The sequence below is a fragment of the Rhodamnia argentea genome, chromosome 4 (assembly GCF_020921035.1).
Source record: "Rhodamnia argentea isolate NSW1041297 chromosome 4, ASM2092103v1, whole genome shotgun sequence".
In the NCBI taxonomy this organism is placed as follows: domain Eukaryota; kingdom Viridiplantae; phylum Streptophyta; class Magnoliopsida; order Myrtales; family Myrtaceae; genus Rhodamnia; species Rhodamnia argentea.
This window is the reverse complement of record NC_063153.1, coordinates 17,936,306-17,954,413: the sequence shown is the minus strand read 5'-3', so window position 1 is coordinate 17,954,413 and position 18,108 is coordinate 17,936,306. Positions and strand designations below refer to the sequence as shown.

The 18,108-nt window shown below is 43.1% G+C and overlaps 4 protein-coding genes, 1 long non-coding RNA gene and 1 pseudogene across 6 annotated transcripts; 3 read left to right on the top strand and 3 right to left on the bottom strand.

Annotated features, from left to right (window-relative positions):
* Nucleotides 1-673: 673 nt before the first annotated feature.
* LOC115744502 (basic blue protein-like) lies at nt 674-1,228 on the bottom strand. Its single transcript, XM_030679719.2, has 2 exons — nt 1,000-1,228; nt 674-891 (listed from the first exon to the last, which is right to left on the bottom strand). The coding sequence occupies exons 1-2, from the start codon at nt 1,226-1,228 to the stop codon at nt 674-676; spliced, it is 447 nt and encodes a 148-aa protein (XP_030535579.2).
* Nucleotides 1,229-1,994: 766 nt separating this feature from the next.
* Nucleotides 1,995-4,931, top strand: LOC115744503 (annotated as a pseudogene).
* An 832-nt stretch (nt 4,932-5,763) lies between these two features.
* LOC115744523 (pre-mRNA-splicing factor ISY1 homolog) lies at nt 5,764-7,610 on the bottom strand. The gene is made up of 2 exons (XM_030679745.2): nt 7,046-7,610; nt 5,764-6,519 (listed from the first exon to the last, which is right to left on the bottom strand). Exons 1-2 carry the CDS (start codon nt 7,455-7,457, stop codon nt 6,029-6,031), a joined length of 903 nt encoding a protein of 300 aa, XP_030535605.1. The 5' UTR covers nt 7,458-7,610; the 3' UTR covers nt 5,764-6,028.
* Nucleotides 7,611-7,765: 155 nt separating this feature from the next.
* LOC115744524 (mitochondrial import receptor subunit TOM7-1-like) lies at nt 7,766-8,535 on the top strand. The gene has a single exon (XM_030679746.2). The coding sequence runs from the start codon at nt 7,804-7,806 to the stop codon at nt 8,038-8,040; it is 237 nt and encodes a 78-aa protein (XP_030535606.1). The 5' UTR covers nt 7,766-7,803; the 3' UTR covers nt 8,041-8,535.
* Nucleotides 8,536-11,634: 3,099 nt separating this feature from the next.
* LOC115744521 (methyl-CpG-binding domain-containing protein 2) lies at nt 11,635-16,317 on the top strand. 2 transcript variants are annotated; one of them, XM_048277882.1, is made up of 5 exons: nt 11,635-11,830; nt 13,024-13,656; nt 14,355-14,408; nt 14,546-14,703; nt 15,724-16,317. In XM_048277882.1, the coding sequence occupies exons 2-5, from the start codon at nt 13,043-13,045 to the stop codon at nt 15,957-15,959; spliced, it is 1,062 nt and encodes a 353-aa protein (XP_048133839.1). In that variant the 5' UTR covers nt 11,635-11,830; nt 13,024-13,042; the 3' UTR covers nt 15,960-16,317. The 2 variants fall into 2 exon arrangements, with proteins under 2 accessions (XP_048133839.1, XP_048133840.1); XM_048277883.1 differs by having other exon boundaries at nt 11,635-11,831; nt 13,012-13,656.
* On the bottom strand, nt 14,792-15,206 carry LOC125314780. Its single transcript, XR_007198210.1, has 2 exons — nt 15,081-15,206; nt 14,792-15,029 (listed from the first exon to the last, which is right to left on the bottom strand). It is a non-coding gene; the product is annotated as an uncharacterized LOC125314780 (long non-coding RNA).
* Nucleotides 16,318-18,108: the final 1,791 nt, after the last annotated feature.

The following is an 18,108-nucleotide window of genomic DNA, read 5'->3' as shown; positions in this document are numbered from 1 at the left end:
AGAAAAGAAGATGGAAGAGTGCATTGATCCCGAAACTTGATTGCTCGAGACTGTCTGGAACTGGAAGACCATCATGAGCTAAAAATTTAGTCATAGTAGGACAAAAGGTTACCACGGGCCTTGTGTCCCCAAACCAGGACTTGCCTAGGCCGATTTAACTATGGCCTTCTCCGCGCCTCGAGAAAGATGGAGAGCTTATCTTTCTGCTTAACATGCTCTAAATGCAAACTGGCGATGCAGGGACAAGTATGTGCGTCTCTCCGTAGCAGCTTGTGGCTCCATAATAAACACCACACTAGGATGCAGTTCAGTATTTCCACCGTCCTAGGAATACAGTGGGGACTGGGGAGACCTTGGTCTACACGGCATTCAACCATGTTGGTGGGATAATCTTAATGACGGGCATTCATATATCTAGATCAATCATGTCGGTGAAAGCATCAGCTATTAGGAAGCGATCCGGGTGCAGCTTGTTTAGTATGCAAAATGATTGTAGTTGACAAACTAGCAAGTGATGATCTCGAGTGAATTTGCGTCGAAACCCGGTTTTGAGAATTGGAGCTTTCATAGATCACGAACCATGTACAGGGAACAGAGGAATTTTATTTCGTGCTAGCATAAACGGGGTAAATCATGGACCGTCGGACAGACAACATACTATTTTTTTCCTTGCTCACATGCGAGGAGGGAAATCCCAGGCATGGACTTCGATCTTCATCTTCTTATCGCAGTCCCCATCCTCACTGCTGAAGAAGAAACTATTGCCCTTCTCCAACACCACACGATCGTTCCCGGTGTCATACATCTTATATTTCTCTCCCAGCGTGCATGTGTCGTAGCTATCTAAATCCACCGCCACCACGTTGTGCAGAAGGGGATCGTACTTGAATACTGCGTGGTGCCCATGATGATGAATAGACGATGGTGAGTTTTTGCATGCACAAAGCAATCCAAATTGTAGGACTAGTTCTAGTACAAAAGTAAAAGTTTTTTACTCACTCAGCACATCGCCAGGCCTAAACTTCTTGCCTTGAGTCCAGCCTTCGATGTCGATGGTCCAACCGCGCTCGTCTCCGACCGTGTACTCCGCTCCGCTCGCATTCTTGATACCGACACACGACAATACTAGACAAGTCACGACCGCAACTAGCCTGCCCATCTTCCAACTTTGGAAGATGGCTCTTGCAATGTCGAGACACTTTTGCGGAGGATTCCTCCTCTCTTCCATCTATATATATGTATAAACAGATCCTCTCGCGGAAAGTGAATTTTATTGCGATTTAATTGATGAGAAAGAGGTAATTGACAATTCATATCGATGGAGATATCATATCACGACGATCTTCTTACTTAATATGCATGTTTCTCTGTACTGATTTGTTATTGAACTACTGATATAAATCCCCACTTTAATGAAAAAGATGCTCAAGATCAACTTTAGAATCGTCCAAGAAACTTTTTAAAATATGTTGGAATATGAGAACTGAGAGTAGTAAATCATGATATAGGGTAATGAGATTGCTTTCCCACAACACTAGAAGTTGTGTTGCCAAAAATAACTGAAGCTTTTGATAGACTTAGGCTCCATTTATCTCGTGAAAAATGTGAAATTTTCGGTATTTGGTTGACACCTCAAAATGAACTAGAAAATATTATCCGCCATTTGGTAAGGAAAAACTAATTTAAATTTCCGAGTCACCGTTTGGCCCGTAATTGCCGACGTAGATGGCGGTCATTCCGCTTAGTAACGTAGACAATTTTTGTAAATTTTTTTAATTTTCCTTTCTTTCTTTTTCTTTTTCCTCCTTCTTCCGTTGCGACTAGCCAGCGATAACCACAAGCGAGCCTCGAGCTCGCCGGCCTCCAAGGGTGCGGGACGGGCAAGACTTGGGGCTTGGCCTCAATATTACCGGGCCCGGTGTTCCAAGCACGGGCTCCAGTGTTCCAGGCTCGGCCTTGATGGACTCGGTGTGGTGAGCGGGCTCTTGGGCACAATGGCCAATGTATCAGGCGCGGCTAGATTGTCACGCTCCGATCACCGGGTATGCAACAACCTTACCAAAATGCCTCAAGTCATAAAAGGACACGTCCCGGGCACATCGTCGGCCTATTCTTTTTATCTTTTATTTAAGCGCATGTGGAACGTTCTACTTCCCCATAAAATGGTTAACAACAATGGGGAAGATATAAAATCTTGGTGAATCAATGCCTAAGTTCAAATAGGGTGCTGATTCGCTCAGGGCGGCCTAAACACGCAAGACAAGTATCGATAACGGATTAATAGCATGCGAATGTCGCCACGCTTTAACTACCACAGGATCAGGCATATCTTGGAAGAATTCTCCGTCCTCTTTTACTGGTCAACCATTTAAAGATAATCAAAGCACTGAAAGGGGACCGGTATGATTTCCCAACTTTGTTGAGCATGGGGATTGTTGAACTTGTTGGGGCCGAAGAGGAAGAAGACTCTTGCACAGCGTGGAGTGTCAAGAACCTCTTCATGGAAGATGATCAAAACTGCCCTTTAAAATATTCACATTGCGAACTTGACATGTCATATCTGCTAGGGTTAAGCTGCAGTATCATTCCTATCGCAAATCATGATCATGCAAGAAGAGTCCTTTATGAGTCTGAGAAGCATCTTTATAAGTCTGAGAAGCATTCTCAGCAGGGAATTGGTTTCTCCACAACGAATCCAAATATCAGCGTAGACACCCTTGCCCACCAGTTGTACTATCCTCAGAGGCCACTCTTCCGGACAATCATATCTGATTGCCTCCGAAAACAAGGGAACTGTCTTGTTAACAAGGGAACGCTCCCAAAGCCAAAGTTCTTTAGGGTTTGCATGATAACACTTCTATTTTCGGATTTCTCTGCCAGAAGTCAATCTGGCAGGAAAATTCGTTTGGTAAAAACTTTGCCGAAGTAGAAATCCGTTTGGTAAAAAAATTAACTTACGGTAGGATTTTTAACTTCCGGCAAGATTTTTGGCCAATTTTGAGAAGCAATTTTTTTTTACTTCTCCACCTTAGAATTACTTCTTTGATCACACCGACCACCGCCGGCCACCCATCGCCGCCCGCCGCCGCCCACCGCCGCCGCCAGTCGCCGCCGCCGGTCAGAAGTAAAAATTTGTTTCGGTTATCAAACGTATTTCTACGTCAGAAATCAACTTATGAAGCAGAAATAGAAAAAACTACTTTTGCTAAAAAGCAGAAGCTGAAAAATTCACTTCTTGCCAGAATGACTTCTGGAACCGAGAAGTGTTATCATGCACTACCTTAATGGCCAGAATGCTATTGTCGCAATGAATGTTCATCTCGGCTACAACCAGGAGGATTCCTTAGCGATGAATCGTGCTTCAATGGAATGCGGAATGTTCCATCAGAGCACATCAGGAGCTACAAGGCTGATGTTGAGAATACAGAATCTCTTGAGAAGGAACGTAGATCGAAGGACTCGGTAAATATTGGAAAAATGCAGAGCAAATTCGGACGAGTTGACAGCCTCGACAATGATGGCCTTCCATTTGTTGGTGCCAACTTGCACAGCGACGACATTGTCATTGATAGGTTTGCAGAATCTGGGGCGGATCACAGCATTAAGCTCAAGCACCCAGAAAGAGGAATGGTACAGAAAGTTGTGCTCTCCGCAAATGATGATGGAAAGAACTTTGCCGCGGTTTCTCTTAGACAGGTAATCAAGCATTTCTCTCGCTTAAGCACTAGTTATGTTAAATTTGATTTGCATACCTCATGCATTGTCCTTTACCTTTGTTAAGGTAGTGATTGACCACCTGAGCTTGCGCTTGCTGTTAGTTATTGGTGAAATTTGCTATCCAGAGTATATATGTCATGTTACTCCCATAATCAGTTTGCTTATAACATTCCGCCATGTAGGTTCGATCCCCTTGCCTCGGAGACAAGTTTGCTAGCATGCATGGGCAAAAGGGTGTCCTTGGCTTTCTCGAGTCACAAGAGAATTTCCCCTTCACCATGCAGGGCATAGTCCCAGATGTCGTTATAAACCCGCATGCTTTTCCCTCACAGCAAACACCTGGCCAGCTGCTGGAAGCTGCTTTAGGAAAGGGGATTGCTCTCGGAGGGCCGGTAACATATGCTGCCCCTTTCTCGGCACCCTCAGTAGAAGACATTACCAACCAATTGAACAGGTGATTATGGAAACCTGCACCATCCGTGCATCCTGTTGTGTTTACCATGTGCTGACGTATGTGCGGATCACGTGTCCTCCATAATCTCCGATTACGACTTTCTAAATTGTAAAATGCTGCCTACATGCTGCAGTGCTGGATTTCCGAGGTGGGGTAACGAAAGATTTATGGGCCGGTCGGACTGGTGAAATGGTCCGATCATTAATATTTATGGGCCCGACATTTCACCAGCGGTTGATCCATATGGGGGAAGACAAGGTCAAGTTCAGAAACACTGGACCGGTCCACCCGCTCACGCGGCAGCTGGTTGCAAATCGCAAACGATTTGGGGGGATTGAGTTCGGCGAGATGGAGAGAGATTGCCTCATTGCCCACAGCGCATCCGCCAATCTCCATGAGGGCCTCTTTACACTTAGTGATTCCTCTCAAATGCATGTGTGCCTAAAATGTAAGACTTTGGCCAATGTCATTATGCGATCGGTACTGGGTGGTCGAAAGGTAAGAGGTCCTTACTGCCGGATGTGCGAGTCAGCCGACGACATTGTGAAGGTGAATGCACCTTACGGTGCTAAGTTGCTGTGCCAGGAGCTCTTTAGCATGTGCCAGGAGCCTTAAGTTTGATACCCAGCTGTGTTAAGTGTACTGTTTGTTTGGGGGTTGCAGGGCTCTAATGTGGCTGGCTTTTGGGGTTTTGACCTCAAGAATGATGTTTCCTTATCACCTACGATTCGTATATAATGTTAGAATCACAGTTGCAACAGATTAATTTGAAATTAATTACTAATTAAGGGGGAAATGCAATCTGATACTCAGCGCTATAATAGGTACGTGATATATAAATCCCCTTGAGACAATAAAGCGTGCGACAGAGAGGTTTTGAAAACTTTCGAAGTATTTCGCTAGACTGGCACGGAAGGGATAACAGAACAAACTACAGCATCTATCATTTTTTCCGATTGCTCGACAATTTAATCCTTCCACGCACTGAAAGTGGTCGTGAGTTCTATGCAAAGTGGGACGTAACGAGAAGTAACTCGTGGCACTTGGACTACACGTCAATGGCAAGCAATATTTATCAAGTACACCAATGTACCGAACCATCTCATCCTCAATGACTCTTTTACACCTGATTAACATGACAAAACAATTTTACGATGTTCTACTAGGTTCTTGTACTTAATTACGACTACGACACGACGGGTGTATAGCCCAACACCCGGTACCATAAAGGTGCCCCTCGGTAACTCAGTAAGAGATGCCCCTGGGGCATGGAGCATCAGGCAACATTCATCAGACGGTATACGAGGCGACTGAGGCAAGGCCATGCAAAAACTTGTACTAGGTGCCACCCAATTCCAAACCATCATAATACTTCAGATATAAAACCAAACGAAAATGAGAACACGGGGAAAGATCACAATATGAAGGAACTTTTACTTTCTTTTATTGTCCTCAAATATATAAGCCAAATCATTTGAATCCAGATTGTAAGTAAAGATTAAGAAAACAAAGAAAGAAGCACTAGATTTTCCTCTTTCTCGTGTATATATACTGTGATAAGTTTGTCAAGAAAGACTAAATATCCAACGAAATTTTTCAAGAGAAATTGGCGATGCATGTCTGAAGTCTCTAACATATAGTCGCACAAAACTCAGGTCGTATCATGGAATCATCTTCTTTGTGAGAAGTTATACTTAACAAAATAACCCAGGCACAAAGTCAGAACAGGAAGCAGTAGATGCAATTTAAGAGATGATACTTACACGAACCATACCACCAAGAATTGACATTGGCTAATATCTCAATCTATTACAGAAGGAAAAACTTTAGGCTAACCGCTGAGAATCATAAACCAAGTCACCGCTGAATGTTCAGCATTTCTTTAGCCTCAGTCTGTTCCACCAACAGTTCTTCGCTCGCATATTTGCTCAGTAGCTCCATCTTCTTCTTCTCCACGATCATCCTCTCAATCTCCTTCTCATCTGGCAGTGGCACATGAACCACAAACTCCCTCTCCTTCTCTTTTCTTTCTTTCTCCTCCCTCTCCCTCTCCCTACTTCTTTCTTCCTCGACCACATCCTCCTCCTCCTCAAAGAGCACCTCCTTCACGTTTACTACTTCCCCGCTCTTCACAGCCTTCTTCGCCTCCAGCCTGATTTCCTCCATCCTCTTCCATTCCTCCACTGCCTCCGCCCTCATCTTTGCTTCTGCTGGCCCCTCTACTCTCTCCAGCACACCGTCCTCATCGTCCCTGTACCCGTAATAGCTAGCGTCAATCCTTTTGTATATGTCATACCTTGTCCTCCTCTTCCTCAATTCTGGTGGCTTCTCAAACAATTCCCGCACACCTGAAAACAGTTTGATGAAAGATCAGCCACACTCTTGATGCTAAACAAACAAGGGAAGTGACGGAATCAAACTTCCAGAAATACACCGACATATCACATGACAAACTGCCGGATTGAACAAAACCCGCATATACACATCCTGAACCGAGCACAAAACAAGCTGTAGCAATAGCACGAATCGAACAAGGTAAACTCTACCGACTGTTTCAAATTGCCTGCTTCTACACTAGAATCTATACCATGCAGCAGTAACAGAGAGGTGCCCTGAAATAAAGCATCATCCATTCAAGCACATCATGCAGCGGCAGCAGTCGATACAAGATCTTGAAACTGGCTCGGCCAGTGGTCAAGAAGCGAGAATGCGGCCACGTGAATGAGAATCCGATGACTGAAGTGTGCTACTGAGCTAGTATTTCTAAGTTGGCATAATTCATATCAGTTGATTACATAAACATGAACTGGCGTAACTTGGTCATGTATCCATGATTCCACGGCACTCAAATAAAATGCAAAAAGAGAAAATTACCAGGCAACTTTTTAGCAGCACCAAAGTAACGATAGCCAGGGCCGCGACCACTAGGGTTGGGAACGTCGACGATATTGCCCTCCAAATCGGTCATCTTAGCGGCATGGCGGGCATAATTGGGGCCGCCAAGCTCGACAATCCGGCGCTCCCAATGGGACTTCTCGCGGATGAGCTTGTTGATCTCGTCGTTGAGGTCGCGGAGGCGATGCTCGCCGAGGCCTTCGTTCTGGATCTCGGCGACCTTGCGGCCAATCTCACGCATGATCTGCTGCCGCCACTTGTCGGCCTCCGAGAGGTCACGGCACTCGGAGGCGAGGTAAGGGCGGCGCTCCTTGGGCTTCTTCTTCTCCTCCGCCTTGAGGGCTATGAACCGGTTCAGCATCGACTGCGCTTTCTCCTCGTTACGCGCCATTTCTCCCTTCTCTCTCTGTTTCTACACTAACAGCGCAAGGCGATATAGAAGACGAGATCGAGATTGAAACACAAAGAAGCAGCAATGCAGGAGGAGAATCGGAGTCGGAAGAAGTAGGGTTTAATCAGAAGGCGAAATCGAATTGAATCGACGCTCGCTCTACAACGTGTCCCATTACATGAATGGGAAATGCTGATTTTGGATTGGGCCGGGCTTTTCATGGGCCGAGTTGTGCCAGACAAAGCCTTTTTCCATCTTCGAATGGGCTCGGCTGCCTACTGCTTCTAGAGGTATAAAGGAAGCCACATCAGAAGAGGAGAAGTGAAGGGAAAACGGACAATCTAGGATGGCGTCGAGGGTTTCGCTGAAGAGTGGCGGCAAGGGAAAGGGAGGCAGGGGAAGCGGCGCCCGAGCGGCGGAGGACGACGGTTGGGCGGCGGCTCAGGCGATCAAGGAGTGGAGCACGTGGGCGATGAAGAAGGCCAAGGTCATCACCCACTATGGTTTCATCCCCCTCGTCATCATCATCGGCATGAACTCCGAACCCAAGCCCCACCTCTCTCAGCTCCTCTCTCCCGTCTAAGTCTCTCATGCTTCCGCTTCTTTTCTTTTTCAGTTTTCATTTCTGCTTGTTCGAGCTTGAGCAGGAGCTGTTCCCCCACCTGCTACTTTTAGTTACGTCTAAATAGTGTCTACTACTCACCGCTTCATATAATCGATCCGCTGCTTGTCAGTTTCGCTTCTGCTATCGATTGTTCCTTTATTGCTCTCGCGTTATGGCCCAGCGTTGGCGGATCAGATCATTCTCTCCTTGTGGATTGTTGATCTTGTGTCATGTCTTGGCTGTTTGGGTTCAGAAATGTTATCCTTCTGTTTCGGATTTTGGCAGACAATCTCCATTTCTTGCGTGTGCTTCACGGATTCACAGAAGATCAAACCACACTGCCTAGGATTATAGAATAACACAAGAGAGTTATGATTCTCGAATGTTGCGCTGAAGCATTCTTCTTTGGACTCGAACACTTGTCTGTACTCGTTTTATGCAGAAGCCTTATACAATCTATACAGCCTTTAGTTATGTGATTGATGGTGCTCCTTCCATTTGCCTTATATGGCAACAACCGGTGGGTGGTGTTTATCTGTGTTTGGCAAAGCAAAACCAGCTCAATTCTTTTATTCCGATGCCAGCTTCTATTTGATTGCAAATTCTTGAATTATGAGAACTTGATTATAATACTGTCTCGCCATTCTCGTACTCTCGGTTTCGAAAGGAATGATCGATGCTATTCTCTGCAACGCTGGCGTGCACCCGTTTCGCGCTTTCTTTTTGCATGTCATTTGTTTCTCTCTGTCTTCATATGTCCCCGTTTTAAGAAGGGGCCTAGTTGGATTATCTTTTGGTTGGCAGAAGGAATGTAGTTCTGAAGATATTGCTCATCGGCGAGACTCTATTTAGGCTCGCTGTTCACCGTCCTGATTATTCCTGCACATCTGGTGACGGATCGATGTTTTTTTAGTCATTTGGTTTGACAATCTTACACCAGGAATATGGGTGTTCTTTGTATGCTGGTCATAAACATAACCAACTTCTCAAAATTGACAGGCGTACTTGCCGTCGATTTAGGAGGTCCTCAGGTCTACAATGTTCAATAGCAACTCAGCCAGGCTGAGGTCTAGGATCTCTGTTCTTGTATGGCAATTTCACTATTTATTTGGTGCGAATGGTTGATTTAAGCAGCCTTTGGGCATATGAGGCATGGTTATTGTGGATTTTACCAGATATGGATGTTTTTTTTCTTCTGTCTCGTCTGGTTTTATGAACCAATACACTACAAGAGCTTTTGTGTGGTCCCTCAGGGTTCATTTTTGTTGGAACTTCCATACCAAGTGTGACTTTGATTTTGGTGAGGTACGTTGGTTGATTGGTCCCCTCAGAGTCTGGCCCTAGACAGCAGTTAGCATTTGATGTCGTGGGGACATCAGAGTTTTTGAATGTGTGAACTGAGAAAGAGGGCCATTCTTTGATGTGGCGAAGTATCTTCTGCGCATATGCTTTTGACTAATGAAGATCTGTTCCTGTAATGACTGCTTACTAAATTGGAATCGTGGGAGTTGGTGTTTTTTGGTCGGAAGTTGAATGGATCTGCAGATTCTCTTCTTGGAGAAGTACTTGCCTTCAGTTTGTTAGATGGAGATTGTGTTGAAGAATTTTATCAATTAGCTCACTCGAGGAGTTGGTCTGGCAGAGTAGGAAATAGCATGCAGTGTCCTCTATTCTTGTTCTTCCCTTTGAGAACCGATTTATGATATAAGGAAGTTATGCTGGGGCGATGGAGCGAAGTTGAATGCGTCCTTCAGGGTATATTTACTGCGGGCTGCGACGCATTAGATGCGTATAGAGACCGAGAAGCATGTTTTCTTTTGGTATCCATAGCCTGTGGTGGGACTGGGGCCTTGGATTGTAGTGAGGAAATTTGGTCAGCTTGGCCAAATGAGTTGGAACGGGGACAGGCACCCTTCTTTCATTTCCACTGTTTTGGAACTCCGGATCGTCATCTGTTGTTGGAAGGATAATGGAGGTCGATTCCTCGAGATGGAAGAGAGCAAATGGTTCAAATGCTTTCTACTAGATAGAAAGGGGAGAGGACGTCCGGTCCTTTTTCACAGTTATGCCCAAGGGTGGTTGGACTCGGAAGCTTCGGTCAAAGTATGAGCATCTCTTTGGTACTAACAAGCAGTCCATTCTTTTTTCTGTAAAATGGAATGGGCAACCTGTATTCAAAACTTACACTCCAATTAAATACTTTTTCTGTTTTGAAAATCTAGAATTTCCATCGTTAGGCGAAGTTCCCGGATTAACAAGACCAAAAGACTCCCAAGCCATCTCTCTCATTCTCTTTGATCTCGCAGTTCCCACTCTCTCTCTCTCCCGCGTTGACTCATTCTCTCTCTCTCTCTCTCTCTCTCTCTCTCTGGTCCCATTTATCCCGCAGTTCTCTCTCACTCTCTTTCATGTCGACTCATTCATTGCTGCTGGTCACTTCTATGCCCAACCGACCGAAGCTGTCGCTCCCGCTATCCATGCGGCGGCCGCCCTTGCCATTGCTTTCCACAAGTTGGCCCCTGCGTCTCTATCTTTCCCTTGGCCTCGCCTCTGTGCCATGGGTTAGCCAAGGCCAATGCCCTTTGAGGCCTAATCAACATCGAGGTCGACCAGGTCATTGTCGAGCTTCGCAATGGGGTCAAGCTCGATGCCATGGCTGAGCTTGAAACCAAACGTAGATGGATGGAGTCGTGACTGAGGAGGAGCTAGGCTTGGGTTTGGTTAGGGTTTTGGTTAGGTAGGTTTTTATGATCATGGGTCTGCATAAGTTATTATAAGTAAACTGAATATGATACGTAGGTTTTTATGATCATGGGTCTGCATAAGTTATTATAAGTGAACTGAATATGATACGTTGGTACATTCTCAAACACAACACGAGATAGAATACGAGCTACAATGAAAAAATATAAATATGCAACGACACGACACACTAAACTTTAGGTTAACACGAGTTTGACACGAATTAATATACTTTTTAGTGTGATTCAATTATTTGACATTTAGACTCAAAATCAACAATAATTAATACGTATTACAAATATGATAATGACATGCCAATACCAATTATCAGTCTTGTTGACGTATAAATTTAGAGGGAAAATGACAAGATGTCCCGGTGAGGAAGTAGTTAAAGTCCGGAAAACATATTGGAGTTGGTCAGTATTTTCGAGGTAGTTAAGATTAAAATTGCACGCTCTATGGAACTTGTGATGTAATGTGTAATTTAAGAAAGAGTATGTCAAGTATAAAACGGATTATAGAAGAAATCGTGCGAGTAAAAAAGGTTGTAATTTTTAGAAGGCAGTCATTAATCATATCGTATAAAGAAATTTTTTTTTTTTATTTTCAATGTATTGGCATGAGAATTTGCGGGTGTTTTAGAAATAACCAATTGTCTTTATTGAGCCGCTTAACAAATCATCTAACAGGAAATTTTTTATTTTTATTTTTATAACATGAAAAGGGAAAGATAAACTTCTTCGGGTGTAAATTTCCCCCAAAAAAGAAGAAGATGATATTATTTGATTTAAGGGGGTTAAAAAGGCAAATCGGTATTGATGACATTCTTCTCCCCTCATTTGTTCTTCTCTCGGTTACCGAGGGGAACAAAGCAAAGAGAAGGAATAGAGAGAGAGAGAGAGAGAGGTGTGTGAAGAAGCAAAGAGGAGATTAGCTGGTCGGACTTTCAATCTAGGAACCTCCGCATGCTCTCCTTACGATCCCTCCAGCATTCCTTCATGTGATCAGCTCCCTCCGATTCGTCTCCCCGTAATCTCTTCTTCCTTTCAATTGCTCCGTATTCGGGAATCCCTTATGTTTTGGATGTTTTGTCGGTAGATCTCCCTTTGCTGCCTCGATCGTAGGGTTTCTCCCGCTTTGAATCTTAGTAGATGTGTTCACTCGTTGTTCCCTCGGAAGCAGAGTGATTGTTCAGCTAAGCAAGGCTCGATTCCGTTAGTTAGTGGTGCGTTCTGGCCCGGTTTTTTTTTTTTTTTTGTGGGGGTGGGGTGTTTCATTTGTACTTCGGTATCGAAGGTTTTTCACCGCTCGACTATTTACTTCAATTGTCGTTGCAAATGACTGCTGCTAAGATTATATGTAGTTGCTACCGCGTGGAATAAATAATGTCTGCATCATTTCGCCTGCCTTCTCGATCTGAGCTTTTCGAGTGCATGCTCAGCTGATGGATCATTTGTGTCGAATTCGGTTGCCGCTTTCTCGTTCATTTCCTCCATGCCATGATGGCACGGGATAGCACGAATTGAGCTTTTTGCCCTCCGCCTGTGATGGAATGCATAGAAAGATGCATCCTCATGACTCATGAGGTTAAATCTTCTCGAGAGAGAGAGAGAGAGAGCGGACTTTTCTATTGTCTGCATCTTGGTTCCCTGCCTTATGCAAGGAACGGTGGGATGCTGTTCGCAAACTTTTCTTCAAGCGATGCTATAAAAATACCGTGTCGTTAGGATGCAGGCGAACCCAATTCCAGTGGATCTCTTTCTTCTAGCAAGAAAATTCCCTTATGAGAAGAGTGTTTAGATGTTAAATCATGCTCCATATGTCTCCTTGTTTAGAATTAGGGTTCGTTGTTTGGGCTTCGGTGAGCCCATCCCTGTGGGACTGTTTTAGTGTTTATTTTTGCAACTATGCCTTGTTCATCCATTTAAGTTTACTGAAAAATTGAGAACGGTCCCATGCAACAAATAGTCAAGAGCTACAAAAGGAGTGTTTGCACAATGTTTTTGATGATCTTAGTGAGAAATTTCTACTGCGGGCCATACTTATGGCGTTTGCGCATCATTTTGGTAGATTCGCAGCACATTTTCTTGCCAATTTCTATAATTATTACGAACTTGCCATTTGTGATTTGATGTGATATAGAGGTGTCACGTATTGCAATTTCTTAGTTACCGTAATGTTGCCTTTTGCTTGATGTGCTCATAACTGTGTTTCCTGTAGGTAATTGAGATCTATTCAGATGCAGACCCAGCCTGGAAAACCCAACCTTAAGTTCATTTTCAAATTAAAAAAGAAAGAGGAAGAGCTAGGATCTTCAGATTCACCAGATCATGCGGATTGCTCTGTTCCAGAAACTATAGATACTTCGCCTCGGAAGGAGGATGTTGAATCTCAGGAGAAAGAGGACGAGGCGGACCAATCAAATGACGACTCTACAAAACAGTTGGTCGTTTATGACCCTGCTGCGAATGGTCAAGGTGAAATTGTACCTATGCCCGATCCCATTCAGTCCCGTTGCCCTTCGTTTTTGAGATCCCCTGGCCCAAATCAACCTTCCAAAATCTCACCATCTGTGGGAGCATTTACCGTCCAGTGTGCTAAGTGCTTTAAATGGAGGCTTATACCCACTAAAGAGAAGTATGAAGAAATTCGCGAGCATATCCTAGAAGATCCTTTCTACTGTGAAACAGCCCGTGAGTGGCGCCCAGATATTTCATGTGATGATCCTGAGGACATATCTCAAGATGGTAGCCGACTTTGGGCAATTGATAAGCCTAACATTGCCCAACCTCCTCCTGGGTGGCAGCGGTTGCTACATATCAGAGGCGAAGGAAGCACCAAGTTTGCAGATGTGTATGTGTCTCTTTAAAGTTGCTCTCTTAACCTCACTTTGTTTTGAGAGTAGCTGGCCAGGAGGAGTCCTAGCAAGTTTTTCATAATATAACTGATCTGTCACTGCATGGGTCCATATAAAGAGACATTCTTGTAGATAGTGAAATATCCAAAACACCATTCTCTTGTCCCGAGTATCGTGAAACACATATCTTGCGGTTGTATGAGGCGATTCAAATATGACGTCGCAAGGAGTCAAACCCACCAGGTCTATCTGTCATTAGTGGTTCCTAATTCTTGCCTTTCCCCCTCTTTCCAGTGGAGGTGTAAATTCCAATTGGTTGTCTTATATTCTAAGTCCATATATTAAAATCAGCTCTTACTTAACTGTGTTAGTGATTGGTTTGTAAGTGGGATCTCATCTAGTCTATACCGGTCCCCCTTGTCATTTTATTCATTCTGGGGACAAGCATTAAATGAACAAGTTCCACTTAGATCATTTTGATATCCTTTTAACTTGTAGGGTAGGAACTGCTGTCCGCACGTAGTCTTTCTTCATAAGGTTTATCTTCCATTTTCGACGTGTTTCTTGAGAGTCCAATTGGGAGCATAGAATCTTACTCTGATGCTATAGCTTTAGGTACAAGATTATTGTCCTCTCTACTTCTGGATGCACTTATTACTTGTTGAAATCATCTGGCATTTTTTACTGTTTTCAGGTATTATGTGGCACCATCTGGGAAGAGGCTCCGTTCAATGGTCGAGGTACAAAAGTATGTTCCAAGCCTTTGTCATTTGACCTATTCTCTTTAGTAACGAATCCAATAGCAGATTTATAATGATAGTTCAGTTGGTTTCACAGTAGTTAAGAGTTAAGCTATACATTTTAACAGCTTTATCAACCTGATAGGTACTTACTGGACCACCCAGAGTTTACAAGAGATGGAGTGACTCTTTCCCAATTTTCTTTTCAAATTCCTAGGCCTTTGCATGACAATTATGTCAGGAAGCGTCCTGCACGCACTCCTGCCCCTTGTGATGGTGGTGGGCTTCTTGAACCTGGTGAAGGTCTGCAGAGAGAATTTCTTTAATGGCAGTTAAAATTTCTGTGCTTTAGCACTCTATCAGTTCTGTCAATTCTAGTCTGACATTTTTGTGCACTTCCTGACATGTGCTCATTAGAATATTCCATGTTTAAGTTTGACAATGCATATGAAACTTTAATGGAGAGCACATGCAAAGTTGATACACGAGACTCTTAATGAACTGCTTAAGAATTCTAATGTTTTTTATTTTTTGAACCTTTGGTTCATGCTATGTTGTCAAGAATTTTCTCTCTAATTCATGGGCTTCATTCTTAAGTTGGGTAATGAGTTTATAACTGATTAAATGACCTTTGATATACGGGGAAAATTTGAGTAAAGTCGTGCTTTGAGCTGGGCAACAGTCATATAATACTAGCCTACTAGTTTATATCCATCTTGTATCTCACTCTTGTGATTTTACAGCCCTTATTTTGATCAATTTGCCTCTTGCTGTCCTTTTGTTTTTGGTAAACATTTTTGTTTGGCGAGAAGTTTACACGCCATGGGGTATTTTTCTCGTAAAACTTGGTATAATGATCCTTGTGTTTGTCCCATTGAGTAAGTTTCAACAGTTTTACAGATGGTCTGTAATCTTCCAATAAGCAGCTTGTTGAAAGTGAATGTTCAGGTGAATATTCGGAATGCTATATGGCGTTCTGTTCAATGGATTACCATTTCCTGTGGATAGTTGTTGCATTGTTAGGGATAGTTTGTATCTTTCAATTTCCTTCCGCAAAGACAATTTAAGTATTTTCACTTTATCCTGTTCAGCTAGATTCACTTAATGGGCTAGTTTATTCGGTAGTTTTTATTCTTGTGGCTGTGTGCATGAGTCGTGAGATTAGGACTGATTGCAATAGGCTACCTGTTTAGTCTGTTAATTGTGACATTCATTAATCCACTAGAACATGTGATCACCTGCTGTCTTGTGGCGGCATTTCTAGCTAAGTGTGTATTTTTCCTGAATATCCACATGACTTGTATCATCTTGATACCCATACAGCGAGACCACTGGCATGGGCGGGGCCTGATGACTTAACGGAGTTGCATATGAAAATGCCGGGTTTCCCATCTCCTCGTTCGGAGACATCTGATCTTGATCTGGTTCCACCCTCGGCGAAGAAGCGCTCGAAGAAAGCACTGAACAAACAGATGTACAGCAGTAAACCGGTGAACAATCAGCACGATTTTGGCGTGGAGGATCCTAGTCAATGCAGAAGTAGCAATTATGAGATATGATGCCCTTTAGTCATGTTTGTATTTTGTCCAACTATAGGAAGAAAAAGGTGGGTGTTTTCCAGGTAACTTTCTGAAAGATGGGTGATCTTGATCGTTGGGTAGGGGGATGTTGTATCTTTTTGTCTGGGGTAATTGACATCTATCTATCTATCCATCTATCCATCTATCTATCTATGGATCGAGTTAAATGTACCTATGTATTAGTTCATATCAGAAACAAAGATTTCCTGGACAGTTGTATTTTTCTGAGGCCATCCCTAGACACTGCATGAGCTTGGGCAGGCATGTGCCTGAGACTGTACCGCAGGTGTATCACGGAGATCCTGCCTCATATACATTTATTTATTTGTTTTTTTTTCCTTTTTCTAGTAAATTTCGTGATTGAATATGAGCTGGTGCCATTGATACAAGGCAAGAGAGGGAGCGCCTGGATCATGGACATACGCTTTGGGATTTCAATGTGGTACCTCTTTGTTTTGGCTTTGTCATGTCATACGTAGTTCGGGAATGGGCTTAGACAACTTATATTTTGTGGTCTGCCTTAGTAAACTGCATGCAGAATGTTTCCAGATATTAATGGTTTATCAGCTATGTAATAAGAAAGCGGATTCGTTCACAGCTCCGCTTCAGTTATGCAGAGAAGTGACAGAGTTGAGGATGATACGCTTTGCCCGAGATATATTACCATTGCAGGTCCTTACTGACCCACACAGCAGAAAGGAGCGTCGTACAATGGCTCTATAGGGCGGTATCGGTTTGTAGTGAGATATCCACGAGTGGATCCTAATTAGCGATGGTGATGCATGTATTTGTCTTTAAAATGGTTGGTGCATTTGCTGCTTAGCCAAGGGCTTTGTGGGATCATATCTAAGATTATTCTCAGCAAAGCAAGAGAAACAATTTGGGTGGCCCGTTCCTTCTTTCCCACTTGTCTTGGAAGCATGAGCTTCAACTTCCATTTGCTCATGGAGGCCAAGCATGTGCCGTGAAGTCATATCCCTGAGGTGCTATTCTTTCCCTTTCATGAAGTCTTAAGCTTTCAGATTTTGCTAATGATGTGCCTCGATTGCTTCCCGTATGTGAACTTGACAATTTGTTCTCTTTGATTGACAGATATTTGCAGAACGCGACAATGTTCATCACCAGTCTCCCCTCATTCCTTTCCTTCCAGGAACTAGAATTTAGTTGGATCGTTGAGGAAAATCCTTATAAGTAGGTAGATTCCGTATTGTGAAATGCTAGTTACTGGTAGGAAGATAGGATGTATTTTCCATTTGTTCCTTTAATTGTTGTCGATATAATTTTAATGTCACACCTCAACCAAAACATGTTCCAAATAGTACTTCAAATAAAGATCAGATAACATTGATAGATAGAAAAGGCAGGAGAGGGTTTAGGAGGTATTTTGAGAGCATGCCCGTTGCTTTAATAGAGAAAGGACCTGGCATTTCACTCTTTGTTGTGGGGTTGTCACAGATTGGCTGGCCATACGGATAGGAAAGTCGTTCTTGTGTGTTGTAGATTAATACTTGCATCATTTGATGATACCATGTGAATCGCTAGAAACATGTGAAGTGTATGGCTAACCCAATAATAAAAGCTCTGTTTGTTTTGCGGAATATGAATATTTAGAAAATACTTTTCTAAAAATTATCCCTTGTGGCCTTTTGAAACTTTTTTTTTTTTCTAAACATCTTTATAAATAATGAAAACATTATTTGTCTATTCATTTGTGTAAGAGTTACCGGCGATCATTTTTAGGGAATTATTTTGCAAATTTTGAGTTTTTCGTGAAACAAACCCTACGTAAATCTTCAACTTGTCAACCAAAATACAATTGAGAAAGAAACGCGACTGGTGGTTTAGGGGCTTCTGTTCATTGCCTTCGTACTTTTGTGGTTAGGTGGAGATGTGAATTAAGATCGACAAAATGGGGACGAAAATTATTTTCCCCTTTAGAAATTTTGCACTAAATTGCTGTTTAACGTGTAATGTTTGTGATTTTTTTCTCTTTTGCAAATGGCACGATTTGGCATGTGGGTGACATTAAAGCCCAAAGAAGTAAACAATCGTCAAAGATGCAAATCACTCCACAGTTGCTTCAAGAGAATGAGGTTATTCATGACTACATGGCCATTCCTCAATTTGT

Bases quoted from the DNA above. Each gene is read 5' to 3' on its own strand.
- LOC115744521 (XM_048277882.1), top strand. From the start codon at position 13,043: ATGCAGACCCAGCCTGGAAAACCCAACCTTAAGTTCATTTTCAAATTA. The intron at 13,657-14,354 runs GTATGTGTCTCT...TACTGTTTTCAG, and splicing joins AGCACCAAGTTTGCAGATGT to GTATTATGTGGCACCATCTG. The intron at 14,704-15,723 runs GTCTGCAGAGAG...ATACCCATACAG, and splicing joins GCTTCTTGAACCTGGTGAAG to CGAGACCACTGGCATGGGCG.
- LOC115744502 (XM_030679719.2), bottom strand. From the start codon at position 1,228: ATGGAAGAGAGGAGGAATCCTCCGCAAAAGTGTCTCGACATTGCAAGA. The intron at 892-999 runs GTGAGTAAAAAA...GGCACCACGCAG, and splicing joins TAGGCCTGGCGATGTGCTGA to TATTCAAGTACGATCCCCTT.
- LOC115744523 (XM_030679745.2), bottom strand. From the start codon at position 7,457: ATGGCGCGTAACGAGGAGAAAGCGCAGTCGATGCTGAACCGGTTCATA. The intron at 6,520-7,045 runs GTAATTTTCTCT...AACTGTTTTCAG, and splicing joins TGCTGCTAAAAAGTTGCCTG to GTGTGCGGGAATTGTTTGAG.
- LOC115744524 (XM_030679746.2), top strand. From the start codon at position 7,804: ATGGCGTCGAGGGTTTCGCTGAAGAGTGGCGGCAAGGGAAAGGGAGGC.